Source organism: Ooceraea biroi, chromosome 10 (genome assembly GCF_003672135.1).
Source record: "Ooceraea biroi isolate clonal line C1 chromosome 10, Obir_v5.4, whole genome shotgun sequence".
NCBI lineage: Eukaryota > Metazoa > Arthropoda > Insecta > Hymenoptera > Formicidae > Ooceraea > Ooceraea biroi.
Genome location: NC_039515.1, coordinates 5828822 through 5856063, shown reverse-complemented (window position 1 = coordinate 5856063; position 27242 = coordinate 5828822). Strand labels below are relative to the sequence as shown.

The 27242-nt window shown below is 40.2% G+C and overlaps 3 protein-coding genes and 2 long non-coding RNA genes across 7 annotated transcripts in view; 1 reads left to right on the top strand and 4 right to left on the bottom strand.

Moving 5' to 3' along the window:
- Positions 1–741: 741 nt before the first annotated feature.
- Positions 742–5092, bottom strand: LOC105282708. 2 transcript variants are annotated; one of them, XM_020032781.2, is made up of 10 exons: positions 4825–5092; positions 4533–4628; positions 4218–4462; positions 3928–4151; positions 3546–3818; positions 1961–2146; positions 1638–1879; positions 1249–1563; positions 1052–1179; positions 742–895 (listed from the first exon to the last, which is right to left on the bottom strand). In XM_020032781.2, exons 2-9 carry the CDS (start codon positions 4613–4615, stop codon positions 1059–1061), a joined length of 1689 nt encoding a protein of 562 aa, XP_019888340.1. In that variant the 5' UTR covers positions 4616–4628; positions 4825–5092; the 3' UTR covers positions 742–895; positions 1052–1058. The 2 variants fall into 2 exon arrangements, with proteins under 2 accessions (XP_019888340.1, XP_011343220.1); XM_011344918.3 differs by lacking the exon at positions 742–895 and having other exon boundaries at positions 915–1179.
- Positions 5093–6743: 1651 nt separating this feature from the next.
- Positions 6744–10544, bottom strand: LOC113562808. The gene is made up of 8 exons (XM_026973307.1): positions 10277–10544; positions 9985–10080; positions 9670–9914; positions 9380–9603; positions 8998–9270; positions 7415–7600; positions 7092–7333; positions 6744–7017 (listed from the first exon to the last, which is right to left on the bottom strand). Exons 2-8 carry the CDS (start codon positions 10065–10067, stop codon positions 6744–6746), a joined length of 1527 nt encoding a protein of 508 aa, XP_026829108.1. The 5' UTR covers positions 10068–10080; positions 10277–10544.
- A 2247-nt stretch (positions 10545–12791) lies between these two features.
- Positions 12792–15164, bottom strand: LOC105282707. The gene is made up of 2 exons (XR_894564.3): positions 14258–15164; positions 12792–14162 (listed from the first exon to the last, which is right to left on the bottom strand). It is a non-coding gene; the product is annotated as an uncharacterized LOC105282707 (long non-coding RNA).
- Positions 15165–15204: 40 nt separating this feature from the next.
- LOC105282706 lies at positions 15205–15897 on the bottom strand. Its single transcript, XR_894563.3, has 2 exons — positions 15806–15897; positions 15205–15495 (listed from the first exon to the last, which is right to left on the bottom strand). It is a non-coding gene; the product is annotated as an uncharacterized LOC105282706 (long non-coding RNA).
- A 103-nt stretch (positions 15898–16000) lies between these two features.
- Positions 16001–27242, top strand: part of LOC105282705 (cationic amino acid transporter 2) — a 100535-nt gene continuing 89293 nt past the window's right edge. The window contains exon 1 of one of the 2 annotated variants that reach the window (XM_011344915.3): positions 16001–17311. Coding sequence is in view for 1 of the 2 variants with exons in the window: in XM_011344914.3 (XP_011343216.1) it covers positions 17053–17060 (8 nt within the window). In the remaining variant the exon portion in view is untranslated. The remainder of the gene's footprint in view (positions 17312–27242) is intronic. The other variant, XM_011344914.3, reaches the window with a different exon arrangement.

The following is a 27242-nucleotide window of genomic DNA, read 5'->3' as shown; positions in this document are numbered from 1 at the left end:
GGCTGAGCCTCTCCAAGAGTCGTTTGCGATCAGGCGCGCCGAGGAAATCGACGTTCTCAACGCGATTCTTAAATACTTGGTAAGTTCGTATTGAGATTGGTGTCTCGGCAATGGAACTACCAATTATAATCAATTGAATTTTATCGCGTTCGTAAGGACGCATCAGACGTGCAAGAAGCGATGAGCACTCGATTGGAAACGGACCGTGGACGGCGTATCGTTTAAGGATTGGTTGCAGGCGTTACAACGTGTTATTGTACATGAAATACAAAATGGCAAATGATTCGAAGTGTGCGTTGCATTCTATGCGTTTGTATAATATTTACCCACCCGTATCGAGAAATTTTTATATGAATATGCATTTTGCTACGGAAATTTTGAGAAATATAAAGATGATGCAATTAATTGGTAATGTAATGTGGAATAATAACACGATGTATTTTGTAGTATAAACTTCTTTTTTCCATCAGGATTCATTTAAAGTGTAAATAAATTACAGAAATTATCGCAGCGCACGTAAGTGCAGCCACCGTGAAGAACAATGGCATCGCAAACACTGAAAACACAGGTATAGTAAATAGACTTATATTTCTCGCAAAAATATGTCACATAATACATATTAACCAATCGTGCGATTAATAAATCTCCGGTTACAGTACAACATAAGAGTTCTCCCGACGTAAGAGCACTTGGAATTCTCACAGATCGCTCCATACATTGATTGGTTAATATGTATTATGTGACATATTTTTGCGAGAAATATAAGTCTATTTACTATACCTGTGTTTTCAGTGTTTGCGATGCCATTGTTCTTCACGGTGGCTGCACTTACGTGCGCTGCGATATTTCTGATGTTATTACACTTTAAATGAATCCTGATGGAAAGAAGTTTATACTACAAAATACATCGTGTTATTATTCCACATTACATTACCAATTAATTGCATCATCTTTATATTTCTCAAAATTTCCGTACAAAAATGCATATTCATATAAAAATTTCTCGGATACGGTGGTAATATTATACAAAACGCAATAGAATGCAACGCACACTTGAATCATTTGCCATTTTGTATCATGTACAATAACACGTTGTAACGCTGCAACCAATCCTTAAACGATACGCCGTCCACGGTCGTTTCATCGAGTGCCATCGCTTCTTGCACGTCCTGATGCGTCCTACGAACGCGATAAAATTCAATTGATTATAATTGTAGTTCATGCGAGACACCATCTCAACGAACTTACCAAGTATTTAAGATCGCGTTGAAGCGTCCGATTTCCTCGCGCGCCTGATCGCAAACGATCTTGGAGAGGCTCAGCAACTCCAGGCTGTTGTAATTACATTTCTCGCGTGACGGCGTTAATTCATCCGCGTGCTCGACCTTTTCCGTTGACGTGGAGCAATGCAGCTTCGTGTAGATTATGTTGGCAACCGCATTCCTGTAGCATTCTATAAGACTGTACAGTGGCGTCTGCACCATCGGGAAGTGAGGCTTAATCCTCGAACATTGCGGATTGATCGCTGCGACGGAGGCCTTGTCGAGACAACAGACCGCGTGTCTGGGAAAACACGTGCGTTACATCAATGATTCAACGGGAACGATGAAGCGAAACGTTACACGTGGCGCTTTTACCTGTACGCTCCCACATCCCCTTTCAACATCACCTTTCGCAGAGCGTTCAGATCGAGAACGTTATAAAACATGTCCAATTCGATGTCCAACGCGCTGCTCACGCATTGCGCGTCGTAATCTTCGGCTTGCACTGCCACTATCTTTTGTAGTTGAAAGTGCAGTTTCTCCTTTGCTTCAAGTGTGAGCGACGCTGCACAGTTGAGAACGGTTATAGACTGCTGAATGTTCTTGACGTATCCGTCCTGCAATGCGATCGAACATTGGTATCGCCAAAACGCTTACCAAAACTGTGAGATACACAGAAACTGTGCTGAAACGTTTACTATCTGTGCATCGATCGCCTCTATGTCAGCCGTTAATTGAGCTATGTCGAGATTGAGCAGGGAATTGTCCTCGCAGTTCTTCTTCAATTTCTGAACTTCGTTCTGCAGATACGCTTGCTCGGTTTCTAGTTTCCTCACTTCCAACGTCAAAGCCAGCCACGTGGTTACATCCTCGTGAGATAGCGACTGCAGTGAAACGAGACGGACGTTAATTCGAGCTACATCTTGCACTCCGCATCAATTATATATATTATTGGGTTGGCCAAAAAGTAATTGCGTTTTTTTTATATAAATAAAAGGCGAATTTTTCATGGGAAACAAAAACTTTATTAAACAATATATTTTGTCCATTTTGTTTGATTATCTCTTGCCATTTTTCAGGCAACTTCATGGTTCCGCGCTCAAAAAAGTTCTTATCTTTTTCAGCAAAAAACTATTCCAACAACGATTTGATATCCTCATTAGCAGTAAAGGTTTTACCATTCAAGGCGTTTTGCAAAGAACGAAACAAATGGTAGTCTGATGGTGCCAGGTCTGGCGAATATGGTGGATGTGGTAACACATCCCATCCAAGCTGCAACAATTTTTCACGAGTGACCGAACTTGTACGTGGTCTAGCGTTATCGTGGTGAAACACAACAACACCTTTGCGATTCACCAATTCTCGACGTTTCTGTTTGATGGCATCATTTAATTTATCCAGTTGACGACAGTATACGTCTGAATTAATGGTTTGATTCCTCGCAAGCAGCTCAAAATACACAATACCTTTAAAGTCCCACCAGACTGACAGCATAATCTTTCTTTGGTGAATATCTGCTTTTCAAGTGCTTTCAGCAGGTTCATCACGCTTGCTCCACCATCTTTTTCGTTTGACGTTGTTGTAGACGATCCATTTTTCGTCGCCTGTTATCATGCGTTTCAAAAATCGATCATTTTCCTCACGTTTCAAAAGAGAATCGCAGATGTCAATACGCTTAGTGAGATGAATTTCTTTCAGCTCATGTGGTACCCAAATATCGAGCTTACTAATGTATCCAAGTCGTTTTAAATGGTTTTCAACACTCGATTTCGATATGTCAAGATTCTCAGCAATCTCTCGTGTCGTTAAACGCCGATTCGAATCGATCAGTGCCTTTATTTTGTCATCATCAATTTCGATTGGCCTTCCTGAGCGTGGTGCATCTTTCACATTAAAATCTGCAGATCGAAATTTAGTAAACCAATTTTGACACTGCCGCAGTTTTAAAGCATCTTCGCCATATACATGACATAACTTTTTATGAGCTTGCACAGCGTTTTTCCCTTTTCGGAAGTAACAAAACAAAATATGACGAAAATGTTCTTTTTGATTTTCCATTTTGAAATCGACGGCAAACAAACAATTGTTAACGAAATCGTGTGCTTTCTTCTTCTAAAATAAGCTTGAACCGTGGGTTGTTAACCTACATAATGAATTTGCGGTTTAGAATGAAGTTAGTTACGTTTCAAGACATGTATGTCCATCTATTGGACAAAAACGCAATTACTTTTTGGCCAACCCAATACATTCCTACAATAATTTATGCCACGTTTCCCACGCTACCTCAATCAGCTGTATGAACTCCACTAAACGCTCCTCGTATTTGCTGACTTTAGCGTTGGACAATGCGCATTTCGATATCATGCATATGTACTGGCCACACATTCTTGCGATACCGATGTCTATATTTTCGCCCACCAGTGTTGAACTGCTAAGATCGTTTTTCGTCTCCAGCTTCATTAACGTGTCTAAATCCTGTGACAGTACTTGATACAAACGTGTCCACAGTGTGTATATGTCAACACTGCCAAGAGAGTTTGATATCTTTTCCCGTACCTAGTAACATAAGGAAAATAATACTATTTGCTGGTAGCGATACTACTTCATGGAATATTTCATTAAATTTATTTAAATTAAATTAAATTAAATTAAGTTAAATACTTACTTGCTTCCTATTTCCCGATCGTAAACCAGCTACTACATCCAGGCTTTCCCTCAACCTCTGCTCATCTATCTCCTTGAAAGTATTTGGCATTAAATGCTGGCACACTCGTCTCATGTCAGTGCAATCTTTCAATTGTTTTTTAGTTTCGTTGTGTTTCAATTTCAGGAAATCTTTTCTCGTCCTCATCATTGAATATTTGCTGTTTATGTCTTTCAACTGTTGCACTAAACAATTTCATCCGTTTATTAGAGTTATATGAAAATTCATGTATTTTTAATCCTTCGTCTTACTTTTTCGTCTAACAGTGTGATCTTGTTCGTCGTACTCTTTCTCTAATGCAGCTATCTGATCCTTCAGTTTGTTATTTTTGCATCTTGACTGATCCAAATCCTTAATACGTGCAATTGTGGAATCTTTCAGGCCATGCCTCAGCTTGTACAGCAGAATATTCTTTTTGATTTTACATGCTTCAGTCGTAGGGTACACACAGTTGGAAATATCCTCCCACAAGAGTTCCAGTACTCCTTTGCATAATCTGAGAGATGAAAAGATAGACAAGGCAAGGCACAAGAGTGTCGACAAACAAATAAAAATAAAAGACAAACATTTTCTTCACTGGATCATTACACAATGTTGGTGGACACTCGAGTTGACGGGTCCATGCAAAATTATCCGTAATCTCATTCATAATGCTGTCGTTTCTGTAGAAAAATAAGCCTTTATAACTAATACACCGAATATTATTATGTGATGCAAATTAAAATTTAAAAATCATGAACAAATTGATGATAATTATTGCATGTTATTCTGGAAGAACGCCGAATTCTTGTCACAGAAATGCATATCGTTACGTTTTCATCAAATACATTAAAGAACAAAATTATTTGTATCAATTACAATTCTTTTCCCGCTCAATCCAAGTTGACAGCACTTGACGCATAAAGTAGGTTAGGACACTGTTCATACGTAAAATAAGCAACCTAAGCTACTCTCACTTTATTCCCTCTTTGTTCTTTCTTTGCTAATGCTAGTAAATCTGTTATTAAACTGCATTAAAAAATAAAGGTTCTTTATTTGTTATTAAACTGTATCGCTTGCAAATGAAACTTCGGTCTAATCCATCGTTGAGTCCATGGTCGAAGTAACAAGGTGTGCTACTGCGCAGACATTTCTACTGACCAATAAGAAAGCGTGACAAGAGTCCGCCATCTTGAATAATTTAAGTGAATTAAAAAAAAGATTCGGATAAGAAAAGGATTAAATAAAAGATCCTTTGTGTGTACTTATGGTAAATATATTTTTTAAAATAAAATACAGGGTGTCCCAGACCTACCGTATCACCGGTTAATGGTAGATTCCTGAGGTGATTCTGAGACGAATGTTCCTCTTGCAAAATGTCGAGGGTAGCGTAGTTTCGGCGCTACGAAGGGTGTAGTTATCCTATCCTTGTGTAGAATTTTCCCGCGTCCAGTGAGGGTGGGTCGAAGGGGTCTCGCGCATCGCTCATACTTCAATTTGAACAGCCGCGAGAAATTAAGATCAAATTGAAGCGTGCGCGATGCGCGGACCCCTTCGACCCACCCTCACTGAACGCGGGAAAATTCTACGCAAGGATAGGATAACTACACCCTTCGTAGCGCCGAAACTACGTCACCCTCGACATTTTGCGAGAGGAACATTCGTCTCAGAATCACCTCAGGAATCTACCATTAACCGGTGATACGATAGGTCTGGAACACCCTGTATAGGTAGCATCTCACGTAAAACTGACCGATCTTTATATTGCGAGGTCTTAAAATGTTGAGAACAAACCCGAGCCAGATAAAGAAATTTTAAATAATGTATTTTATTATATTCTATTATATTTAATTTGTTAAATTCCATTTACCACCTTTCAATATTGCATATACAGGGTGGCCCATTTTAATTTATACAGTCGATTTTTTAAAAAACTAAAAGAGATACGAAAAAATGTTTCAGACAGACATGTCACGATTTCGAGGGGGACATAAGATGATACCATTGGTTTGACCTTGAATAGTCGTTTGAAGGTCACGCGAAGATCACCTTCAATTTCTTAAATTGAAACCCCAACTTTTTATTGCAGATTCTTATTCTCCATCGAAAAGTAAGTAACTTTTGTCTGAAACATTTTTCCGAAAAATGTCATCTTATGTCCTTAAAATGTCCTCAAAACTCATCTTGAAGATCATTTTAAGGACATAAGATGACATTTTTCGGAAAAATGTTTCACACAAAAGTTACTTTTCGATGGAGAATAAGAATCTGCAATAAAAGTTGGGCTTTCAATTTAAGAAATTGAAGGTGATCTTCGCGTGACCTTCAAACGACTATTCAAGGTCAAACCAATGGTATCATCTTATATCCCCTCGAAATCGTGACATGTCTGTCTGAAACATTTTTTCGTATCTCTTTTAGTTTTTTAAAAAATCGACTGTATAAATTAAAATGGGCCACCCTGTATACATACCGTTCTTTGCATTGACATTTTCTTTGCAAAGTCTTTTCTACTGCGCAATCATTTCTTCAGTTTTTGGAAATGAAAAATACCTAACATGTTTATTATTTCGTGACGTGTTTTTACACTGTTTAAACGAACACGACGGCATTGTGCGACGTGCGAGACTCTGAAACAGTGCATAACCTGTGTCGCGACACTTTCGTTTACATTTATTATCGCGTTGCTATTGGTTGCTATTTGCAAAATGGCGACAACTTGGTGCTGCGCAGACGTGACGAAATTCGTCCGAGATAAATGCACACCTTGTTACTTCCACCATGGTTGAGTCGTACTACTATCTCATTTCAAATAAAGTCAGTAGAAATAGCAACTCCAGGCTGTTGTAATTACATTTCTCGCGTGACGGCGTTAATTCATCCGCGTGCTCGACCTTTTCCGTTGACGTGGAGCAATGCAGCTTCGTGTAGATTATGTTGGCAACCGCATTCCTGTAGCATTCTATAAGACTGTACAGTGGCGTCTGCACCATCGGGAAGTGAGGCTTAATCCTCGAACATTGCGGATTGATCGCTGCGACGGAGGCCTTGTCGAGACAACAGACCGCGTGTCTGGGAAAACATGTGCGTTACATCAATGATTCAACGGGAACGATGAAGCGAAACGTTACACGTGGCGCTTTTACCTGTACGCTCCCACATCCCCTTTCAACATCACCTTTCGCAGAGCGTTCAGATCGAGAACGTTATAAAACATGTCCAATTCGATGTCCAACGCGCTGCTCACGCATTGCGCGTCGTAATCTTCGGCTTGCACTGCCACTATCTTTTGTAGTTGAAAGTGCAGTTTCTCCTTTGCTTCAAGTGTGAGCGACGCTGCACAGTTGAGAACGGTTATAGACTGCTGAATGTTCTTGACGTATCCGTCCTGCAATGCGATCGAACATTGGTATCGCCAAAACGCTTACCAAAACTGTGAGATACACAGAAACTGTGCTGAAACGTTTACTATCTGTGCATCGATCGCCTCTATGTCAGCCGTTAATTGAGCTATGTCGAGATTGAGCAGGGAATTGTCCTCGCAGTTCTTCTTCAATTTCTGAACTTCGTTCTGCAGATACGCTTGCTCGGTTTCTAGTTTCCTCACTTCCAACGTCAAAGCCAGCCACGTGGTTACATCCTCGTGAGATAGCGACTGCAGTGAAACGAGACGGACGTTAATTCGAGCTACATCTTGCACTCCGCATCAATTATATATATTATTGGGTTGGCCAAAAAGTAATTGCGTTTTTTTATATAAATAAAAGGCGAATTTTTCATGGGAAACAAAAACTTTATTAAACAATATATTTTGTCCATTTTGTTTGATTATCTCTTGCCATTTTTCAGGCAACTTCATGGTTCCGCGCTCAAAAAAGTTCTTATCTTTTTCAGCAAAAAACATTCCAACAACGATTTGATATCCTCATTAGCAGTAAAGGTTTTACCATTCAAGGCGTTTTGCAAAGAACGAAACAAATGGTAGTCTGATGGTGCCAGGTCTGGCGAATATGGTGGATGTGGTAACACATCCCATCCAAGCTGCAACAATTTTTCACGAGTGACCAAACTTGTACGTGGTCTAGCGTTATCGTGGTGAAACACAACAACACCTTTGCGATTCACCAATTCTCGACGTTTCTGTTTGATGGCATCATTTAATTTATCCAGTTGACGACAGTATACGTCTGAATTAATGGTTTGATTCCTCGCAAGCAGCTCAAAATACACAATACCTTTAAAGTCCCACCAGACTGACAGCATAATCTTTCTTTGGTGAATATCTGCTTTTCAAGTGCTTTCAGCAGGTTCATCACGCTTGCTCCACCATCTTTTTCGTTTGACGTTGTTGTAGACGATCCATTTTTCGTCGCCTGTTATCATGCGTTTCAAAAATCGATCATTTTCCTCACGTTTCAAAAGAGAATCGCAGATGTCAATACGCTTAGTGAGATGAATTTCTTTCAGCTCATGTGGTACCCAAATATCGAGCTTACTAATGTATCCAAGTCGTTTTAAATGGTTTTCAACACTCGATTTCGATATGTCAAGATTCTCAGCAATCTCTCGTGTCGTTAAACGCCGATTCGAATCGATCAGTGCCTTTATTTTGTCATCATCAATTTCGATTGGCCTTCCTGAGCGTGGTGCATCTTTCACATTAAAATCTGCAGATCGAAATTTAGTAAACCAATTTTGACACTGCCGCAGTTTTAAAGCATCTTCGCCATATACATGACATAACTTTTTATGAGCTTGCACAGCGTTTTTCCCTTTTCGGAAGTAACAAAACAAAATATGACGAAAATGTTCTTTTTGATTTTCCATTTTGAAATCGACGGCAAACAAACAATTGTTAACGAAATCGTGTGCTTTCTTCTTCTAAAATAAGCTTGAACCGTGGGTTGTTAACCTACATAATGAATTTGCGGTTTAGAATGAAGTTAGTTACGTTTCAAGACATGTATGTCCATCTATTGGACAAAAACGCAATTACTTTTTGGCCAACCCAATACATTCCTACAATAATTTATGCCACGTTTCCCACGCTACCTCAATCAGCTGTATGAACTCCACTAAACGCTCCTCGTATTTGCTGACTTTAGCGTTGGACAATGCGCATTTCGATATCATGCATATGTACTGGCCACACATTCTTGCGATACCGATGTCTATATTTTCGCCCACCAGTGTTGAACTGCTAAGATCGTTTTTCGTCTCCAGCTTCATTAACGTGTCTAAATCCTGTGACAGTACTTGATACAAACGTGTCCACAGTGTGTATATGTCAACACTGCCAAGAGAGTTTGATATCTTTTCCCGTACCTAGTAACATAAGGAAAATAATACTATTTGCTGGTAGCGATACTACTTCATGGAATATTTCATTAAATTTATTTAAATTAAATTAAATTAAATTAAGTTAAATACTTACTTGCTTCCTATTTCCCGATCGTAAACCAGCTACTACATCCAGGCTTTCCCTCAACCTCTGCTCATCTATCTCCTTGAAAGTATTTGGCATTAAATGCTGGCACACTCGTCTCATGTCAGTGCAATCTTTCAATTGTTTTTTAGTTTCGTTGTGTTTCAATTTCAGGAAATCTTTTCTCGTCCTCATCATTGAATATTTGCTGTTTATGTCTTTCAACTGTTGCACTAAACAATTTCATCCGTTTATTAGAGTTATATGAAAATTCATGTATTTTTAATCCTTCGTCTTACTTTTTCGTCTAACAGTGTGATCTTGTTCGTCGTACTCTTTCTCTAATGCAGCTATCTGATCCTTCAGTTTGTTATTTTTGCATCTTGACTGATCCAAATCCTTAATACGTGCAATTGTGGAATCTTTCAGGCCATGCCTCAGCTTGTACAGCAGAATATTCTTTTTGATTTTACATGCTTCAGTCGTAGGGTACACACAGTTGGAAATATCCTCCCACAAGAGTTCCAGTACTCCTTTGCATAATCTGAGAGATGAAAAGATAGACAAGGCAAGGCACAAGAGTGTCGACAAACAAATAAAAATAAAAGACAAACATTTTCTTCACTGGATCATTACACAATGTTGGTGGACACTCGAGTTGACGGGTCCATGCAAAATTATCCGTAATCTCATTCATAATGCTGTCGTTTCTGTAGAAAAATAAGCCTTTATAACTAATACACCGAATATTATTATGTGATGCAAATTAAAATTTAAAAATCATGAACAAATTGATGATAATTATTGCATGTTATTCTGGAAGAACGCCGAATTCTTGTCACAGAAATGCATATCGTTACGTTTTCATCAAATACATTAAAGAACAAAATTATTTGTATCAATTACAATTCTTTTCCCGCTCAATCCAAGTTGACAGCACTTGACGCATAAAGTAGGTTAGGACACTGTTCATACGTAAAATAAGCAACCTAAGCTACTCTCACTTTATTCCCTCTTTGTTCTTTCTTTGCTAATGCTAGTAAATCTGTTATTAAACTGCATTAAAAAATAAAGGTTCTTTATTTGTTATTAAACTGTATCGCTTGCAAATGAAACTTCGGTCTAATCCATCGTTGAGTCCATGGTCGAAGTAACAAGGTGTGCTACTGCGCAGACATTTCTACTGACCAATAAGAAAGCGTGACAAGAGTCCGCCATCTTGAATAATTTAAGTGAATTAAAAAAAAGATTCGGATAAGAAAAGGATTAAATAAAAGATCCTTTGTGTGTACTTATGGTAAATATATTTTTTAAAATAAAATACAGGGTGTCCCAGACCTACCGTATCACCGGTTAATGGTAGATTCCTGAGGTGATTCTGAGACGAATGTTCCTCTTGCAAAATGTCGAGGGTAGCGTAGTTTCGGCGCTACGAAGGGTGTAGTTATCCTATCCTTGTGTAGAATTTTCCCGCGTCCAGTGAGGGTGGGTCGAAGGGGTCTCGCGCATCGCTCATACTTCAATTTGAACAGCCGCGAGAAATTAAGATCAAATTGAAGCGTGCGCGATGCGCGGACCCCTTCGACCCACCCTCACTGAACGCGGGAAAATTCTACGCAAGGATAGGATAACTACACCCTTCGTAGCGCCGAAACTACGTCACCCTCGACATTTTGCGAGAGGAACATTCGTCTCAGAATCACCTCAGGAATCTACCATTAACCGGTGATACGATAGGTCTGGAACACCCTGTATAGGTAGCATCTCACGTAAAACTGACCGATCTTTATATTGCGAGGTCTTAAAATGTTGAGAACAAACCCGAGCCAGATAAAGAAATTTTAAATAATGTATTTTATTATATTCTATTATATTTAATTTGTTAAATTCCATTTACCACCTTTCAATATTGCATATACAGGGTGGCCCATTTTAATTTATACAGTCGATTTTTTAAAAAACTAAAAGAGATACGAAAAAATGTTTCAGACAGACATGTCACGATTTCGAGGGGGACATAAGATGATACCATTGGTTTGACCTTGAATAGTCGTTTGAAGGTCACGCGAAGATCACCTTCAATTTCTTAAATTGAAACCCCAACTTTTTATTGCAGATTCTTATTCTCCATCGAAAAGTAAGTAACTTTTGTCTGAAACATTTTTCCGAAAAATGTCATCTTATGTCCTTAAAATGTCCTCAAAACTCATCTTGAAGATCATTTTAAGGACATAAGATGACATTTTTCGGAAAAATGTTTCACACAAAAGTTACTTTTCGATGGAGAATAAGAATCTGCAATAAAAAGTTGGGCTTTCAATTTAAGAAATTGAAGGTGATCTTCGCGTGACCTTCAAACGACTATTCAAGGTCAAACCAATGGTATCATCTTATATCCCCCTCGAAATCGTGACATGTCTGTCTGAAACATTTTTTCGTATCTCTTTTAGTTTTTTAAAAAATCGACTGTATAAATTAAAATGGGCCACCCTGTATACATACCGTTCTTTGCATTGACATTTTCTTTGCAAAGTCTTTTCTACTGCGCAATCATTTCTTCAGTTTTTGGAAATGAAAAATACCTAACATGTTTATTATTTCGTGACGTGTTTTTACACTGTTTAAACGAACACGACGGCATTGTGCGACGTGCGAGACTCTGAAACAGTGCATAACCTGTGTCGCGACACTTTCGTTTACATTTATTATCGCGTTGCTATTGGTTGCTATTTGCAAAATGGCGACAACTTGGTGCTGCGCAGACGTGACGAAATTCGTCCGAGATAATAGCACACCTTGTTACTTCCACCATGGTTGAGTCGTACTACTATCTCATTTCAAATAAAGTCAGTAGAAATACGTAGCGGGATTCTTGGAACTAAAATGTGGGGACTTTGATATAGTGATTATTGGGTTTAGTTCCATCAAACTCTGGCAGAGAAGGCCACGGCCCTCGTTGCTGCTCGCGCTTTATTCTGATTATTTTAAAAAATTGTTTGACAAAAAAATATTTCCAAACTCTTCTTTTGAAATGCAATATCACATAAAACTTGATTTCTTTCAATGTAAAATCTTTTTGATAAATAAATGATGAAGAATTTATATGTATAATTTTGAGATATGGGACACGTCAAGTACCGACCGAACAAAAGTATTAATAATTTATCTTCAAGATGGCGTTACTTACACGGTGTCTCGCACATTTGCTTTGCGCGTAATCTTTAAACAGTTCGCGCGAACTTCTCCAATGTAGACGCGTTGTTTATCGCGAAAATTTATAACGCGTGTGTATTTATGCCAATCGATACTATGCTGCAACACTATTTTCCACCTAGAGGGAAATCGATTTGCCATAGATTTGCCGGTTGGTAAGTTTATCAATTGTTCTTTTGTAGACAACATTCGAAACAAATGTGAGGCATTTTTTGGTTACTTTGGAACGTTTTACTGAAAATTAATAAATATAATAATTGAATAAAATGATTAATCATATTTGATGACTGTGTCATTCCAAAAATACAAAAATATTTCTGTAAAACTGAATCATAAACACATGCTGCTGCAATTAAATTAATTTCCAAGATATTTATTATGTAAAAGAAACTGGAAGACAGGTAACGTGTCACCGAACTTTCGTATGTAGAATTTAAATTTTGAATTTATTCTCCAAACTTGGAGAATTAATTAAAAATTACAAGGTTCAGGTCTGATATATGTAGTAGATGTTACAAGATCGTTCTACGAATGTACTCCTCCTTTTTACTCTATGTAGAATATAACTAAATTTCTCGGAATCGAAACTACGACAGTCATTATGCTATCTATGACACCACAAACTTTACAGAGGTCAGTAAGCAAATTTTCCAGGAGTCCCCAGCTCCTGGAATTACTTGCAACGGCGCAAGTGACGGCAAGGGGTGGCATAGCCAGACCTTGAGAGATCATCTCAGTTACAATAATTGAACACGTCCTAAATTCAAGACGTGCAGCTCAATTATCCCCGACATCGAAATACCTTTATCATTATTATAAAATCATTGTCTCAAATAGAAATGACTGAAAAGAAAAAGTAATAACAGAATATAATAAATTAGAATTGATCCTCGTAAAAAGCTTTGGCGACGCCTATGGCTAGAGCATCCGCTCTCTTCTGCCTCTATCTGGCACGACGTGTTTTTTCACACGCCGCGGTATTACTCGCGAACGCGGGGTCGAGATTATAAAGAAGCACCGCGTTGCGGCGATAAGAAACGGTGGTGGCGGTGGTGGTGGCGAGATGGGCGCGAGGGTGGTCGGAGACCACCCGTTGCAGCAGCGGCCTGCGAGGACGGTCTGACGTAACGTCGCGTTACGTCAGACTCTGCTGTGGTGAGCCAGAGGGATAACGGTGGTGGTGGTGGTGGTGGTGTGCGTGGGAGCAGCCTGCGATGAGGGGTTCACGGGGGTGGAGGACGCCGGAGGGGGTTGGTACGTCAATAGAAGAGAATCTCCTCTCTTGTCGGGTAGGGAAACGGGCCGCAAGTGGGGGTAGCTCGTAAAAGGCTCGCGGCCAAGGGATGCGAGAGGGGTAAGCTGCTCGGATCCTCACCCTTGCGAAATATGCGACTTCCGGTAACGCACGATTTCCGCGCGAGTGCTGAGTACGAGTACGCGGACGGTGTATCGTCGCCCAAAGGGTTGCAACCAAGTTGCTGCGTCGAGGAATAATCTTTCCGAGGAAAGCTGCCTTTCTCCGGCGTGCTCCAGTTATTAGGGTCGTCATGGGCATGAACATTCTCAGTTCATGTCCCTCCTAACATCAGTCGGGATGAATAAATAAGAAGAGCATCAGAAATTCGAGTCCTGAATGGTGTTAGCTAGTATTTATGGAGATTAATTTCGTATTACCTATTTAACATCATCTTCTTACAGCTGCGGTATAAACACAATATAGTAGCGGTGCACATAATATAGTACTGTATAAAAATAAACAGTAATAGCGGTAGCGCTGGTTCGAGTTTAGATCGTCGGTGATGTCTTGACCTCGATGCATCTGCACGGACTTCCGATTTTCTACTTTCCAAAGCGCCTTATGCGATGCGTGACGCGTGTATCGTCCAACCACCCCCTGCGATCGTTTCGACGTGCATGATTTACTGGTGTGGCGCTTGTCGGAGAATAGAGACGAGTCCTGTCCATTCACCTATCGGACCGTGTCAGACGTGTCGCTCTAGGCACCGGCTATTTAGATACCATAAGCGGTCTGCGTCTACCATTGAGCTTGTATACAGGGTGGGGGAATATACGGAGAGTCACGATGCGACTCTCAGGGGTAACTTGCGCGGCAGGGATGGAAAAAAGGTAGGAAAAACAGCGGGAGGAGAGATAGGCTAATTCCTTGCAGGGGTGGTAGTCAGTGATGTACAATGACATCACCGTATATCGGTGATCAACAAGAATTGAAGAATTGTGCGATATCTGCATCGCTATAAAAAACATAGTGCTCTATAAATTTTTATAATTCCATGCATTAATAGAAATGATCATCTTATTTATTGATACTACATGCAGTAATACAGCAATGTTTTCTGTATGGTTAACGAATATGAATCTAAATATATTTTTCAATTATTTTTTGTAGGTATTAATTAACATTTAATAAATTTAATATCAGACGTTTATCTCGCGGGAAAGTATTGTAAATTAATAACTTGCTAAAAATCTTTTGTAAAGGGATGAAACTTGCTGCGACTACGTTACTGTATTCTACTTGGCAGGGGTGGGTCGCTGTACAATTCTTAAAGGTCTTAAGCGACTGGGGTAAGGAATGAAGAAAAGAATTGAAATATACGATATTTTTATGTAATATATTATAAATTTATTAGGATAAAGAATAAATGTATGAAAATTACACAAAACTACAGACAACATTACTGCGGAAATTCTGGTAACGCGGAACCTTGTGACAGAATTCCGCCACTGCAATTTGCCGAGCAGCGAATAAGGGGTAATACGTTAGGGACGTCCTCGGACATTGTGGGGCCCGGGTTATATAACAGAGTTGACCGAGTTTAATAGGAAACATCTGACGAATTTATAGAGGCTCCAAGGTATTGAAATTATTTGCGTTTACCATATTATCGTGCCTGTATTGGAAAATTAATAATATATGAATTAGATAGATACATTAATCGTGCTCACTTTTTTTTAGACATTATTTAGCATTTATTAGTATTTAAATAGTTTTAAAAGAAATCATATCTTTGAGAAGGTGTTTTCTATAAAACTCGTGCGATCAAAGCATAAAATACAGTCTCGTGAAACTTTAGTTTTGATAAACAAAGCTCAAGAAAGATATACGAATAAAACTATGTGCGCATCACATTTTCCAATAATAATGGAACGAAAGAATGCAAAGTACCGGAATACATACTAACAAGAACGGATAGCACATACATTTATAAAGAATCGGAGGTAGATCTAGTGTCGCCCGTCCCACAAGACGCCACTGTCCGATAGGGGTGCCGCGTCAAGGGCGAGTGGTATCCTCAGTGGGGATGGCGGTGGCGGTGGGGGTGCGTCGCGGCCGACCGGGGCGCAAGAGGGAGGCAGGCGGCAGCGCGAGAGGCGGAGAGTGTAACCCCACGGTCGCACCGCCACCCGTGCGTCGTCGTACTAAAATGTGACTCGGGGTAGCACACCGGGGTAGTCGTGCGAGAGTGTAGAAAGATTAGCCGTCTGCGCCGGGAGTATTACTCGTTAGTTTTAGGCAAGTAAAAATAACATAGTGAGTAAGATCGCGTCAGGGGGTGAGTGCAACGGGGTCTCCGCCGTGAGAAAGAAAGAAGAGAGAGGGAGAGAGGGGAGCAGCATCAGGGAGGAAAATCAACCGACGAGACGGACGAACACGGGGGTGGCCGGGTGAGATCAGACGCGCTCGATCGCCGGCCCAGTGATCGTGCGAACGCGCCGACAGCCGTGATACCGTTACGAGGGTTGGTTACGGGGACCGTCGTTGCGAACGAATACATATCATTTTATCCTAGTTGCACAGAGTCGAAGAGAGACAGAAATAGAGAAAAGTATAGAGAGAAAGAGATACCTAGATAGATAGATAGAGGGTGAGTGAGAGAGTGAGGAATCGGTGGTGAAAGGGCGAAGAGCAGTTTGAGAGGAAGAACGACGCGATCAGCGAACGTCGTCGCGTGTGCTCGACAAGGGTGTACATGGAGAAGGAGAGAGAGAGACAGAGACAGAAGAGAAAGCGCCGCGAGTCCCGTTGAGAAAGAGAGATGCATCTATACAAAGATACATATAAAAATATATAGCCGCATATATATATATGTATACATGTATACACGTGTGAGTGTACTTGGCTTGAGGATCGTCGTCGTCTCGTTATCGTCGCCGTCGTCGTCGTCGTCGTGAACGCGTCCCGTCCCGGCCCGGAGGTTCGGGATAGCGAGGATCGCCCGAGGGAGTTCCGGAAGTGACTGACGGGGTCCCACGAGACGCGACAGGAATTTCACACCCTCCTCCTCGCGGATGATCACTCGCGAGCGGATACGCGTCGTCTTCGTCGTCATCGCCGTCGCCGTCATCATACCATCCGTCGTGCATATCTTTCCTCGTGAACTGTGATTCTTTGTGCCGTTCGTGTCGAGGGGGTGGAACAGTGATCCGCAACGCGACGGGGTAGATAAATGACAAGGTAAGCGGTACGCTGCGCTTTCACGTCTGATTCCGACTGGCCGTTTTCACTCGCGCAACGCTCCAGACGGCGGTTAATTGAGCAGTTAGGCCGATTAAATCGAAGCCCATTGGCATGACCGGAAACCGGGGATATGAATCAGTCCTGGATTCGGCATCCTGTAAGCGTGCATCTCAAATTACACATTGGGTTCGGAATTCCTCTCGCGCATATCCGGCCTTCAAGCTAGTTTCGTGAATTTTATCATTCGGGTGAGTGTCGTGTTTATTTTTTCTAATTATTACACGCTTTATGTAAAATTGAGTATGTTTAGTAAATGATAAAACTGAATTTTTAAACCTTTGCTATCGATCAGGTATGCTATACAGGCAATTTTTAATCTTGCATTTTATGCATATTCGATAACATTCGTAGGAACGCAAAGGCCTGATTAGCTTTAAACGATGAAATGCCAATAGGTTAATATAATTATGTACAGCAATCAGGAATTTAAATGTTTTGTCGCAGATTAATATTTGATATTCGATAGTAATCCGCGATAAAACATTACAGCATTCTTGATGACTAAAGCTGACAATCAATATCAATCCCCTGATATTCCCCCATATTAAAACGATGAGTCGAAACATAGCGTTTATATATACTTTACCTCAAAACGGAGTTTCATCGTGTTCTTCAGTTAAACCGAACGTATCGAATTACTTTTGCGAGCGCAGAATTTGATTCGATGGGAGAGTAACGCAGAGAAAGAAAAAGGGAGAGCACAATACAGTCACACAGCATACAGTCGATCGACCAAACAAATTTGCGGCACAGCCACGAAAGAAATTGTTTTATCGAGTCTCGTATTGTCCGCGATGATAGCCGGAACCGCAGTAGAAAAATGTCGTCGAATACCTTATGCGAGGACGCATCCGAACGGAAATAATGCGTGGGAGCGATACTTTATCTGCCAATACCTTGCGATCGTAAAGAAGACGGATTGACATAAAAATACTATTATACTGTGCGATTTAGTTGGACGAATACGCCGCGTGCGGAAAACTTTTCCAGTCCAAAATGATTTGTTGAATACGAAACATATATAGCTTTTCATTGCTCATCGCGTTTACTATTGTTTTTCAAAGTTATGTTTTTCGTTAAATCATGACATGTGACAAACTTCAATGCTCTTCAAAAATTGAGAATTTATTTGAAGTTTAAATAATAACACTAAAGGGCTGAAGAAAGAGACCAAACCTTTTGCATACGTATCTAATAGATGCAACTCACGCGGAACGTCGCGCGGTTTCTACACGGATCTTCACTCGAACTCATCGGATTTCCTCGTCGATTGGCAGTCGAGTCTCGCTGCGACGACTGAAACGCCGGATGCAAACGTCTTTCCGGGTTACAGGCGAAATTGGGAACGCAGAGTTTTTCCTCACGAAAGTTACCGGAGCGCGATTAAATAACAAAGCTTTCTCGTTCGCTTTTGAATCAAAACGAATTTTTTCTTTCCTGGGATGTTACGTCCAAGCTTAATTATCGAGACGCTTAATGGGTGCTGAAGGGATCGGGTTCTGCAACCGTTTCGAAGAAATTTTCCAAAAAAGATGTGAATCTGCGGAACTGGTACCGAGTAAGCCGATTTTATGCGTGAATAAGCTCGCTTTTCGTATTGATGACAGCATATCGCCTTAAGGTATATCGTCAGCGAGCAAAGGTTCCGATACGTGCGCGCCCTTCGCGTCTCTTATTTTTGGCATTGGGAAAACTATTTCCCGAGCTTGTAAAAATGTCTATATCAGGAAAGTCCGGAAATACCGAGCACATGTGCATGCTGAGGGCACCTTTTCTTTATTGCGGAATTCCGTGCACGTTGCATGCACGATCATATTTCAGCGTCGAATGATTTTTCTCTCGTCGGGAGAATTATCATCGTCGATAATAATGATCGACGTAATTGAGTAATCGCGATTATTATTATCGTCATGATAATAATGACGCGGATGCGTTTTTTAAACGATAGATATGATTTATTTTTTAAACGATTTTAAACGCCTCTGTCAAACGTGCTTTTCGTCCGCATAATTTTATCCGGATAATCGGCATGACCTGATCGATCGAAAACTGGATATCCGGCACGCGCGTTAGGTACTCCCTTTCGCAAACGCTGTACGTAACTGTGCGTAGGATTCCAAACCGAGCTTTAGAGGTGCGAAAATAAATTATTCATCGTTTGCAATAGCGGCACGATATTCGTAACAACGCGCAACGCTGGATCTAAATATGGAAATATGGTGACATTAACGCGCAGAATTATTCTGTATAGTGTGGAGCTGCTAGCTCTCCTGTCTACCTTCCAGTAGTCTCAAGTAAACTATACGCGCATCATAAATTTACTGTTAATGTTAAATTTTAGTACGATCGAGCGACGCAATTAACACATACTTTTCAGTTCTTTCTGCAAATTTTTCAATACATAGATAGTTACTTAATAATCACGCTAAATATTTTGGTATTACAGATTGTTATGCTAGGAATATTTTTTGCACATCTTTTACTTTAATATTATATTTTATTTTAGAATTTTTTGCGAGTAACCGTTTTTATGTAAAGACTTGCGTTTTATTTGGAAAATTTGGAAATGCAATTTAAATGATCAATCGAGGTCGTGTAATTTATCTCGGCGAAAAAATTTGGAAAGTAAAAGAGAAAGAGAAAAAAAGGAGAAATCTCGATTATTACAATGGATAAAGTTTGTTCCAATAATATCCGCTCGTATTAAATGTTCCTTTAAGAATTTTGTTCCTTAAGGGGATGCTGGAGTTGCTAGTGAACTATTTTTTCACTATAGCGATGGTAATTGCAGTTTCGAAAATTCTCTTTATTGCTTGTGCAGAATAAAAAATCCTTTTCCACAAATGAAGTATAGATAGAAAAAAAAGTCCGCTCTGCAGGACTTCATACTCAAAATGGAAAAAAGTTAAAAACTTGCATTTGTCTTTTCTAACTTTTTTCCATTTTGAATATAAAGTCCTGTAGAGCGAACTTTCTTTCTATCTATACTTCATTTGTGGAAAAGGATTTTTTATTCTGCACAAGCAATAAAGAGAATTTTCGAAACTGCAATTACCATCACTATAGTGAAAAAATAGTTCACTAGCAACTCCAGCTTCCCCTTAAGTCACATTTTTATAAAAAACTAGATTTTTATATTTTATGAATTACTCTCTAAATTTCGTGTAGTGGAATCTCACTCTTTTGAAATATCATTTCAAGTAATAGTGATCTCAAAAGTTTCAAAAGAAAAGAAGAAAAAAAGAGTATTGGATCGGTTTTCCGAATGGTTATTATAAGGTGATAACACAAATGTTACTTGCGAGAACGTCACATCTGGCCTGGCCATCTATCGGTCGCCTGGTGAATCAGAGGTGGGAATCACACACACTTGTGTTGATTTTTGTCTCTTGTTTCATAATCGAGTACATTGAAACGTATGATGTAAAAATAATTAATACTCGCAAAGTAAGTAGAAATTACTATTTTTTCTATATTAATTATATAATTTCAAATCAATTTAATAAAACACATTTTTCGTTTCTGTGGAAAGGTGAAAAATACGTTTTTAAAATTGAGGTCTAAAAACGGTTTCTATTTAAACCGTTTCTTAAGGGGAAGCTGGAGTTGCTAGTGAACTATTTTTTCACTATAGCGATGGTAATTGCAGTTTCGAAAATTCTCTTTATTGTTTATGCAGAATAAAAAATCCTTTTCCACAAATGAAGTATAGATAGAAAGAAAGTCCTCTCTACAGGACTTTATACTCAAAATGGAAAAAAGTTAAAAACTTGCATTTGTCTTTTCTAACTTTTTGCCATTTTGAATATAAAGTCCTGTAGAGCGGACTTTCTTTCTATCTATGCTTCATTTGTGGAAAAGGATTTTTTATTCTGCACAAGCAATAAAGAGAATTTTCGAAACTGCAATTACCATCGCTATAGTGAAAAAATAGTTCACTAGCAACTCCAGCATCCCCTTAACCGCGTTTAAATGAATGTTTAAATGAATTTTTAAATGTGTCAGCATGAAACTATTCATCGATCTTTTCGGAATGTTTTTCCTCGTGGCGGAGGGATAATTTTTCTCTGTCCAGTTACAGGAAAGCCACCCCTTTATCTCATTTACTTAATCACACTGTCAATGTTTCTTCAGTCTGTCGATCTCGACTGATAAAGAATTATAGCACGCTCACGTAGCGTTTCTTCAATGATATCGCTAATAACAAAAAGTCGATAGAGATATGCATGATCTTACCTGTTGTTCAAGAAGTGCACGCGTTTACGACTCACGGTACCTATTTTACCATTTCTGATAATTATCGATAAACACAGAGACGCCAAGCAAATAATAAGTACTGATGTTACCGATAACGTAAGGGTTAATTCTGTTCGCCGAAGTGGCTCGATTGCTATCCGTGCTTCCTCACACTTCGTACGGGTTTTATGGCTAATTTTACGGTCGTACTACCTTTTGCTCTCCGATATTATTACGTATCACCTGTCACGCGAGTCACTGACTTTCGTCGCTGATAAGGCGATTCCGCGCGAGCTCAGCAGGATCGCAGCATCATGCTCCTTGACCCAAACATAAAATATTGACACTCGTTTCAAGCGAATGGATTGTCCGACATCCGTCACTACGGTATGACGATACGAGGTAACGATAAATTTCTCGACGGTGTCGGAAAATCAAAACTGACTTGTTTCAGATAAATTGTTTTGTAACATGTTACTGAATAAATCACGAATTTTATTGTAAAACTGTTTAATTATTTACGTGTTTCCGAGCGCAATATTTGGGCGCGCTCGATATTTAGTGTCATGCACAATCGCTTGGCGAAAATGATATTCTTTGTGCAGATATATTAGCTTACAACACTGTCTCCTTCTCTCTCTCTTTCTTCCTTCCCCACTGTTAACCGAATACTTTGCGTGCATGTCCCTCAATTATTTTGTGGAATAAATGTATAGCGACGAATAATGCAACGGGCCGCTCCGCTTCCAGCGCGAAATGTTTAATAGCGCTCCCGTAATTATGTGAACGTAGAACGTCAGCCGTCGCTAAACGGTTTAATTAAGTCGCCGCGAAAGCGTGTTTGCTATTGTCACACGGCTCAGTGAGATACGCATGTTTGCGCGCGTTTACCACGATGCACGCTGCAGCCCCCATAACGAATCATTGATTCCACAATAAATCCGTCAGCTTCCTTTAATACCATATCCGTTTCCGACCCTCGTCTCGACGTGTTGCAGAGTCGACAGTATTCCATTCGTCGGTAGCATTAAAACCTTGATTAAAACTAATTCGACCGAATCCTCCGTCAATCGTTTAACAATGAATTTGAGAAGCACGCTTACTCACAAAGAATAATTAGAAAACACTTTACGCGGTTGCGTCGATATCGCAAAATCGACAAAGTCGTGAAATCCGGGGAATCGATATTCATGCAATGTTGCATGCGAAATTTCGGCACGGCAATATTATTAATCGAGCGTTTTTTTCGTGTAACTCGTGTGAAATTTCGCATATACAAATGTCGTTTTTATTAAATATTTACTTTTATTCAATATTTATTAATGTTACGCCAGAGCGATGACAAATTGTATGGATCATTCGAGTACGCCGCAAGAGGCGAAGTCTCACAATGGTGGACGCACCCACCCCCAATTTCGATCCTGTCATCGGAAATGGTTTAAGGGCACGTTCGTATGGTCGATTATGGGGTGCTGACGGGATTATTTAATTCCCCGCTGCGGAGTCGCGCGATACTCGTCGACTCAGACGTGACGTATTTCGTACTCGACCCGATTTCGCTGTGTTCGCGCCGACTTTAGTGTTTACCTGAAAATAGCGCGCTCGATTAAAATAGGAGAGGGTGGAGGAGATAGTGATAACTCAATATCGCGGCTTGTTATTAATATGCCCGTCGATTACACGAGGATGCGCGGTTCCATGGTGCGTCACTTTCACATTTTCTCTTTTTTCTCGTGAACTGATACGGAGAACTCATTTTGTAGCGGATATTCCCAAAAGTGAATGTTTCACGCGAGCTTTTGAAAGCTAGACGCGAGGGGTAGAATTAATTGTCAATAATGTATTAGGGGTGTGATTTAGTTTTGAGGGTTTTTTTGCTCAAAAACGCATGTATTTAAATATGATAATGAATGAATACCTTAATCAAAATATTTTCCTTCCTTTTCTATAACTTTTTCCCATCTTTCTGGCAACAGATGGATTCCACCACGATAAAATCACTCTTCTTTTCAGTTGATCCATTCGTCGACGAATTTTCGCACTTCTTCCAAATTATGAAAGTGTGTATCCTCTAAAGCGTCTTGCATCGACCGGAACAAATAATAATCGCATGGAGAATACGCGGGGTGCGGTAAGACTTGCCATTCAAGCTCTAATAGTGCTTGTTTCACTGATAACGCAACGTGAGGTCGAGCGTTGTCACGAAGAAGAATCACTTTCCGTCGTTTACTCGCAATTGGTGGTCGTTTTTGGTCCAATGCTTGCTTCAACTTGTACAATTGGTGTCGATAACGATCAGCCGTGACAGTCTCATGCGGATTTAACAGCTCATAGTACACTATCCCACCAAATACGGAGCATTACTTTTCAACCGTGAATATTGCGTCTCGGAGTGGATGTTGATGGTTCGCCTGGATCCACCCATGATTTTCTGCGTTTCGGATTATCAAAATAGATCCAATTTTCATCCCCAGTAACAATCCGAGACAAAAGACTCTTCTTTTTTTGCCTGGCGATCAACGAAATGCAAATGTTCAACCGGTTCGCAATGGCACTTTCCGATAATTGATGTCGAACCCATTTCCCTTCTTTCTGAATTTTTCCCATTTCATGGAAATGTTTGGTAACTGTTGTACGATCAACATTTAATGCTCTGGCAAGTTCTGAAGTGGATTGTGTTGGATTTTCGTCCAATAGTGCTTGCAAATCTGCATTCTCAAGCTTTCTTGGTTGTCCCGAGCGTTCTTTGTTCTTCACATCAGTATCACGACTTTTAAAGCGTCTAAACCAGTATTCACACGTCTTAATTGATGGGGCAGAATCACCATAAGTTTCCACAAGAATTCTATAACCCTCAGCGGCAGTTTTCTTTTGATTAAAAAACAAAAGCAACGCGTGTCGAAAATGCTGTTTCGGAAGTTGCATTTTTACGATGATATAAACACGACTGTTATTGCATCTATTGCTATAATGCTACTAAATGTCATGGATAATGTCAACACTGTAAGCAACAACAGTCATCGGAAACAGCTATTGAAACAAACTGACACTACAGCCATCTGTTGCAAAACCCTCAAAACTAAATCACACTCCTAATAGTTTCATGTAACTTTTTGCCCGCGCTATCTCATTCATAGAGAGAAAAGTTGGATTTCAGTATTTCAATTTAAAGCACCAACGTGTTTATCGTTTAAATTACTTAATCCGAACGTACATATAAAGTTCTCAAACTAATTACAGCCGTATGCCTGCTTTGATCTCTAAATTACGATCCTGACTTTCACTGTCACTCGATTGCCATTGTTTATCTACATCACTCTGAGCGTTTAACAAATCGGAGGAGCGACTACTGTGTCATCATGATTATCGCGTTGCATTAAACCTTCATAATTTCCAGATGCGGAAATAATTTAAAAAATTTGAAAAGAGGAGCCTCAAGAACAGAGACGTAGCTAAGACTGTCAGATATTTTGCGAAACTCTCTTTCAGACTCTTCTGATATTTAAATAAAATTACATCTGCGCACAACTTATTGTCGTGCTCGACTTATTGTCACGCTCTAATGGTAGTCGCGATAAATCTTATAATTGATGTGTTTCGATGATAATATCGTGGCCGTCTCTTAATAAAATTTCACGCGTTTCATCGCCGCCGTCTTTCAGGGCCGGCGAATTGAACGCGAATCGATCTCTCGCGAGTTCAGGGTTACGTTGTAAGGTCTCTTCTCCGTTGCGAGAAAACTCGCAGCCGTGCATACATGTCCCGTGGCTCGTGTTAGGTGTGTATCCCCGATCACCCTAATCCCTCGATCACCGTGGGAGGGAATAATTACTCGCGCCCCAGGAACACTCGTGCACGCGCGCGCATTACGCGAAACACGCGTCCGACATTATTAACTATCGTATCGAATCGATTAGCGACATTAATGTCGCGCGTCGCATTACGCGACACAAGGGGGAGATACAACGGGCGCAAGTTATATGGAAATTTATGCCGCAGGTTGCGGCAGGGGGTTGAGTGCGCTAGTTTCGCCTTCATTCACGAGATTTTGACGTGTCGCTCTTTTTCTTCTTCTCTTTTGGCTAATTTTGGAGTCTGAAAAGAATCCTTTCACATTTTCGCGAATGCACGGACAGTCTCAAGAGACGTCCAATGGGGTCAATCTGTATATGTATATGTTTTGTTTTAGTTTTTAATGTATATTCTTCTCTCTATAATGTATTTTCATATATATTGGGTCGTCCGGAAAGTTCGTGCCGATTTTGAAGGAAAATTCAAAGGCAACATTTTTTTATGTCGATAAATATTTATTGACTTATGTATGCACCGTTTTGTTTCACAACCTTTGTCCATCTTTCACGCAACTGGAAGATTCCATTCTCCCAGAACTTCTTAGGTTTCTCGGCGAAAAACTCCTCAAGGTGGTTTTTTATGTCGATCAAAGAGTTGAAGTTCTTGCCGCTAAGAGAATTTTGCAAAGACCTAAATAAGTGAAAGTCTGAAGGTGCAATGTCTGGTGAATACGGTGGGTGAGGTAGCACATCCCAGCCAAACTCCAACAATTTTTGTCGGGTGGTCAAAGAAACTTGAGGTCTGGCATTGTCCTGATGGAACACGACGCCCTTGCTATTAGCTAATTCTGGACGTTTTTCCTGAATCGCTGTCTTTAATTCGTCCAGTTGCGAGCAGTACTTATCTGCATTTATCGTTTGGTTGTGTGGTAGGAGCTCATAATATAGGATTCCTTTCCAATCCCACCAGACACAGAGCATGACCTTTTTTGGATGAAGGCCGGCTTTCGGAGTGGTTAATGCTGGTTCATTTCGCTTACCCCAGGATCTTTTTCGTTCTACATTGTTGTAAATGATCCATTTTTCGTCACCCGTCACTAATTGCTTCAAAAATGGTACGTTTGCGTTGCGCTTGTACAGCGAGTCGCAGATGGAAATGCGATCCATTAAATTTTTTCGGCCAAATTATGCGGAACCCATACATCATAGCGACTTACGTAACCAAGCTTCACTACATGATCGTGGACAGTGGTTTTCGATATTTTCAGTATCTCTGCTAATTCACGTGTCGTGTAGCGCGGGTTATTCTCGATCAGTGTCTTGATTTGGTCATCATCAGTAGTAGAGGGTCTGCCCGAGCGTTCTTGGTCTTTAAGGGTTAAAATCACCAGCTCTAAACTTAGCGAACCACTTACGTACGGTTCTTTCAGCTAAAGCGCCTTCTCCGTAAACAGAACATATCGAATTTGTTGCTTGTGAGGCATTTTTGCCTTTCCGGTAATAAAAAAGCATCAAGTGTCTAAAATGTTCTTTGTTTTCTTCCATCTTCAAAAGAGTACAAAACTGACACGAATCAATTTATCTGAAACAACTTTTTTCCTAAAGATGCGTTGAAATGTCACCTTCAAGCATATGTATATAAATCGTATGTTTTCAATAACATTGATATATTCAGACATGTCCAACGCCATCTATTAAAAATCGGCACGAACTTTCCGGACGACCCAATAATATACAGGGTGTTTCCTAAGTAAGTAGACAAACTTAAGGAGGATATTCCTTGGCTTATTTTAAGAAGAAAAGGTCATATAAACATATGTCCTAAACTGCTTTGTTTTCCAAAAAAAGTACATCACTGTTTTCGTTCACTTTTCGGATAGCGTGCTTTTGCAGACGAGTCAACAGCGGTGGGGATGGAGTGGGGATGGTCTCGCGGCGCCGCAAGTGAACAATCGTTTCAGACTGCGCCGCGCGGCCGCCGCGAGACCATCCCCACTCCATCCCCACCGCTGTTGACTCGCACTGCAAAAGCACGCTATCCGGCATCACTGCTATCACGTTATCTTTGACGCAAACTTTATTAGTTCCTATT

What these genes read in the sequence shown, in the direction of transcription:
- LOC105282708 (XM_020032781.2), bottom strand. Translation starts at nt 4,615, where the DNA reads ATGAATGAGATTACGGATAATTTTGCATGGACCCGTCAACTCGAGTGT. An exon ending in AGTTCATACAGCTGATTGAG is followed by an intron (nt 2,147 to 3,545) that starts GTAGCGTGGGAA and finishes GTTTCACTGCAG; the next exon opens with TCGCTATCTCACGAGGATGT. An exon ending in AGGCGATCGATGCACAGATA is followed by an intron (nt 1,880 to 1,960) that starts GTAAACGTTTCA and finishes ATCGCATTGCAG; the next exon opens with GACGGATACGTCAAGAACAT.
- LOC113562808 (XM_026973307.1), bottom strand. Translation starts at nt 10,067, where the DNA reads ATGAATGAGATTACGGATAATTTTGCATGGACCCGTCAACTCGAGTGT. An exon ending in AATGATCCAGTGAAGAAAAT is followed by an intron (nt 9,915 to 9,984) that starts GTTTGTCTTTTA and finishes TTCATCTCTCAG; the next exon opens with ATTATGCAAAGGAGTACTGG. An exon ending in AGTTCATACAGCTGATTGAG is followed by an intron (nt 7,601 to 8,997) that starts GTAGCGTGGGAA and finishes GTTTCACTGCAG; the next exon opens with TCGCTATCTCACGAGGATGT.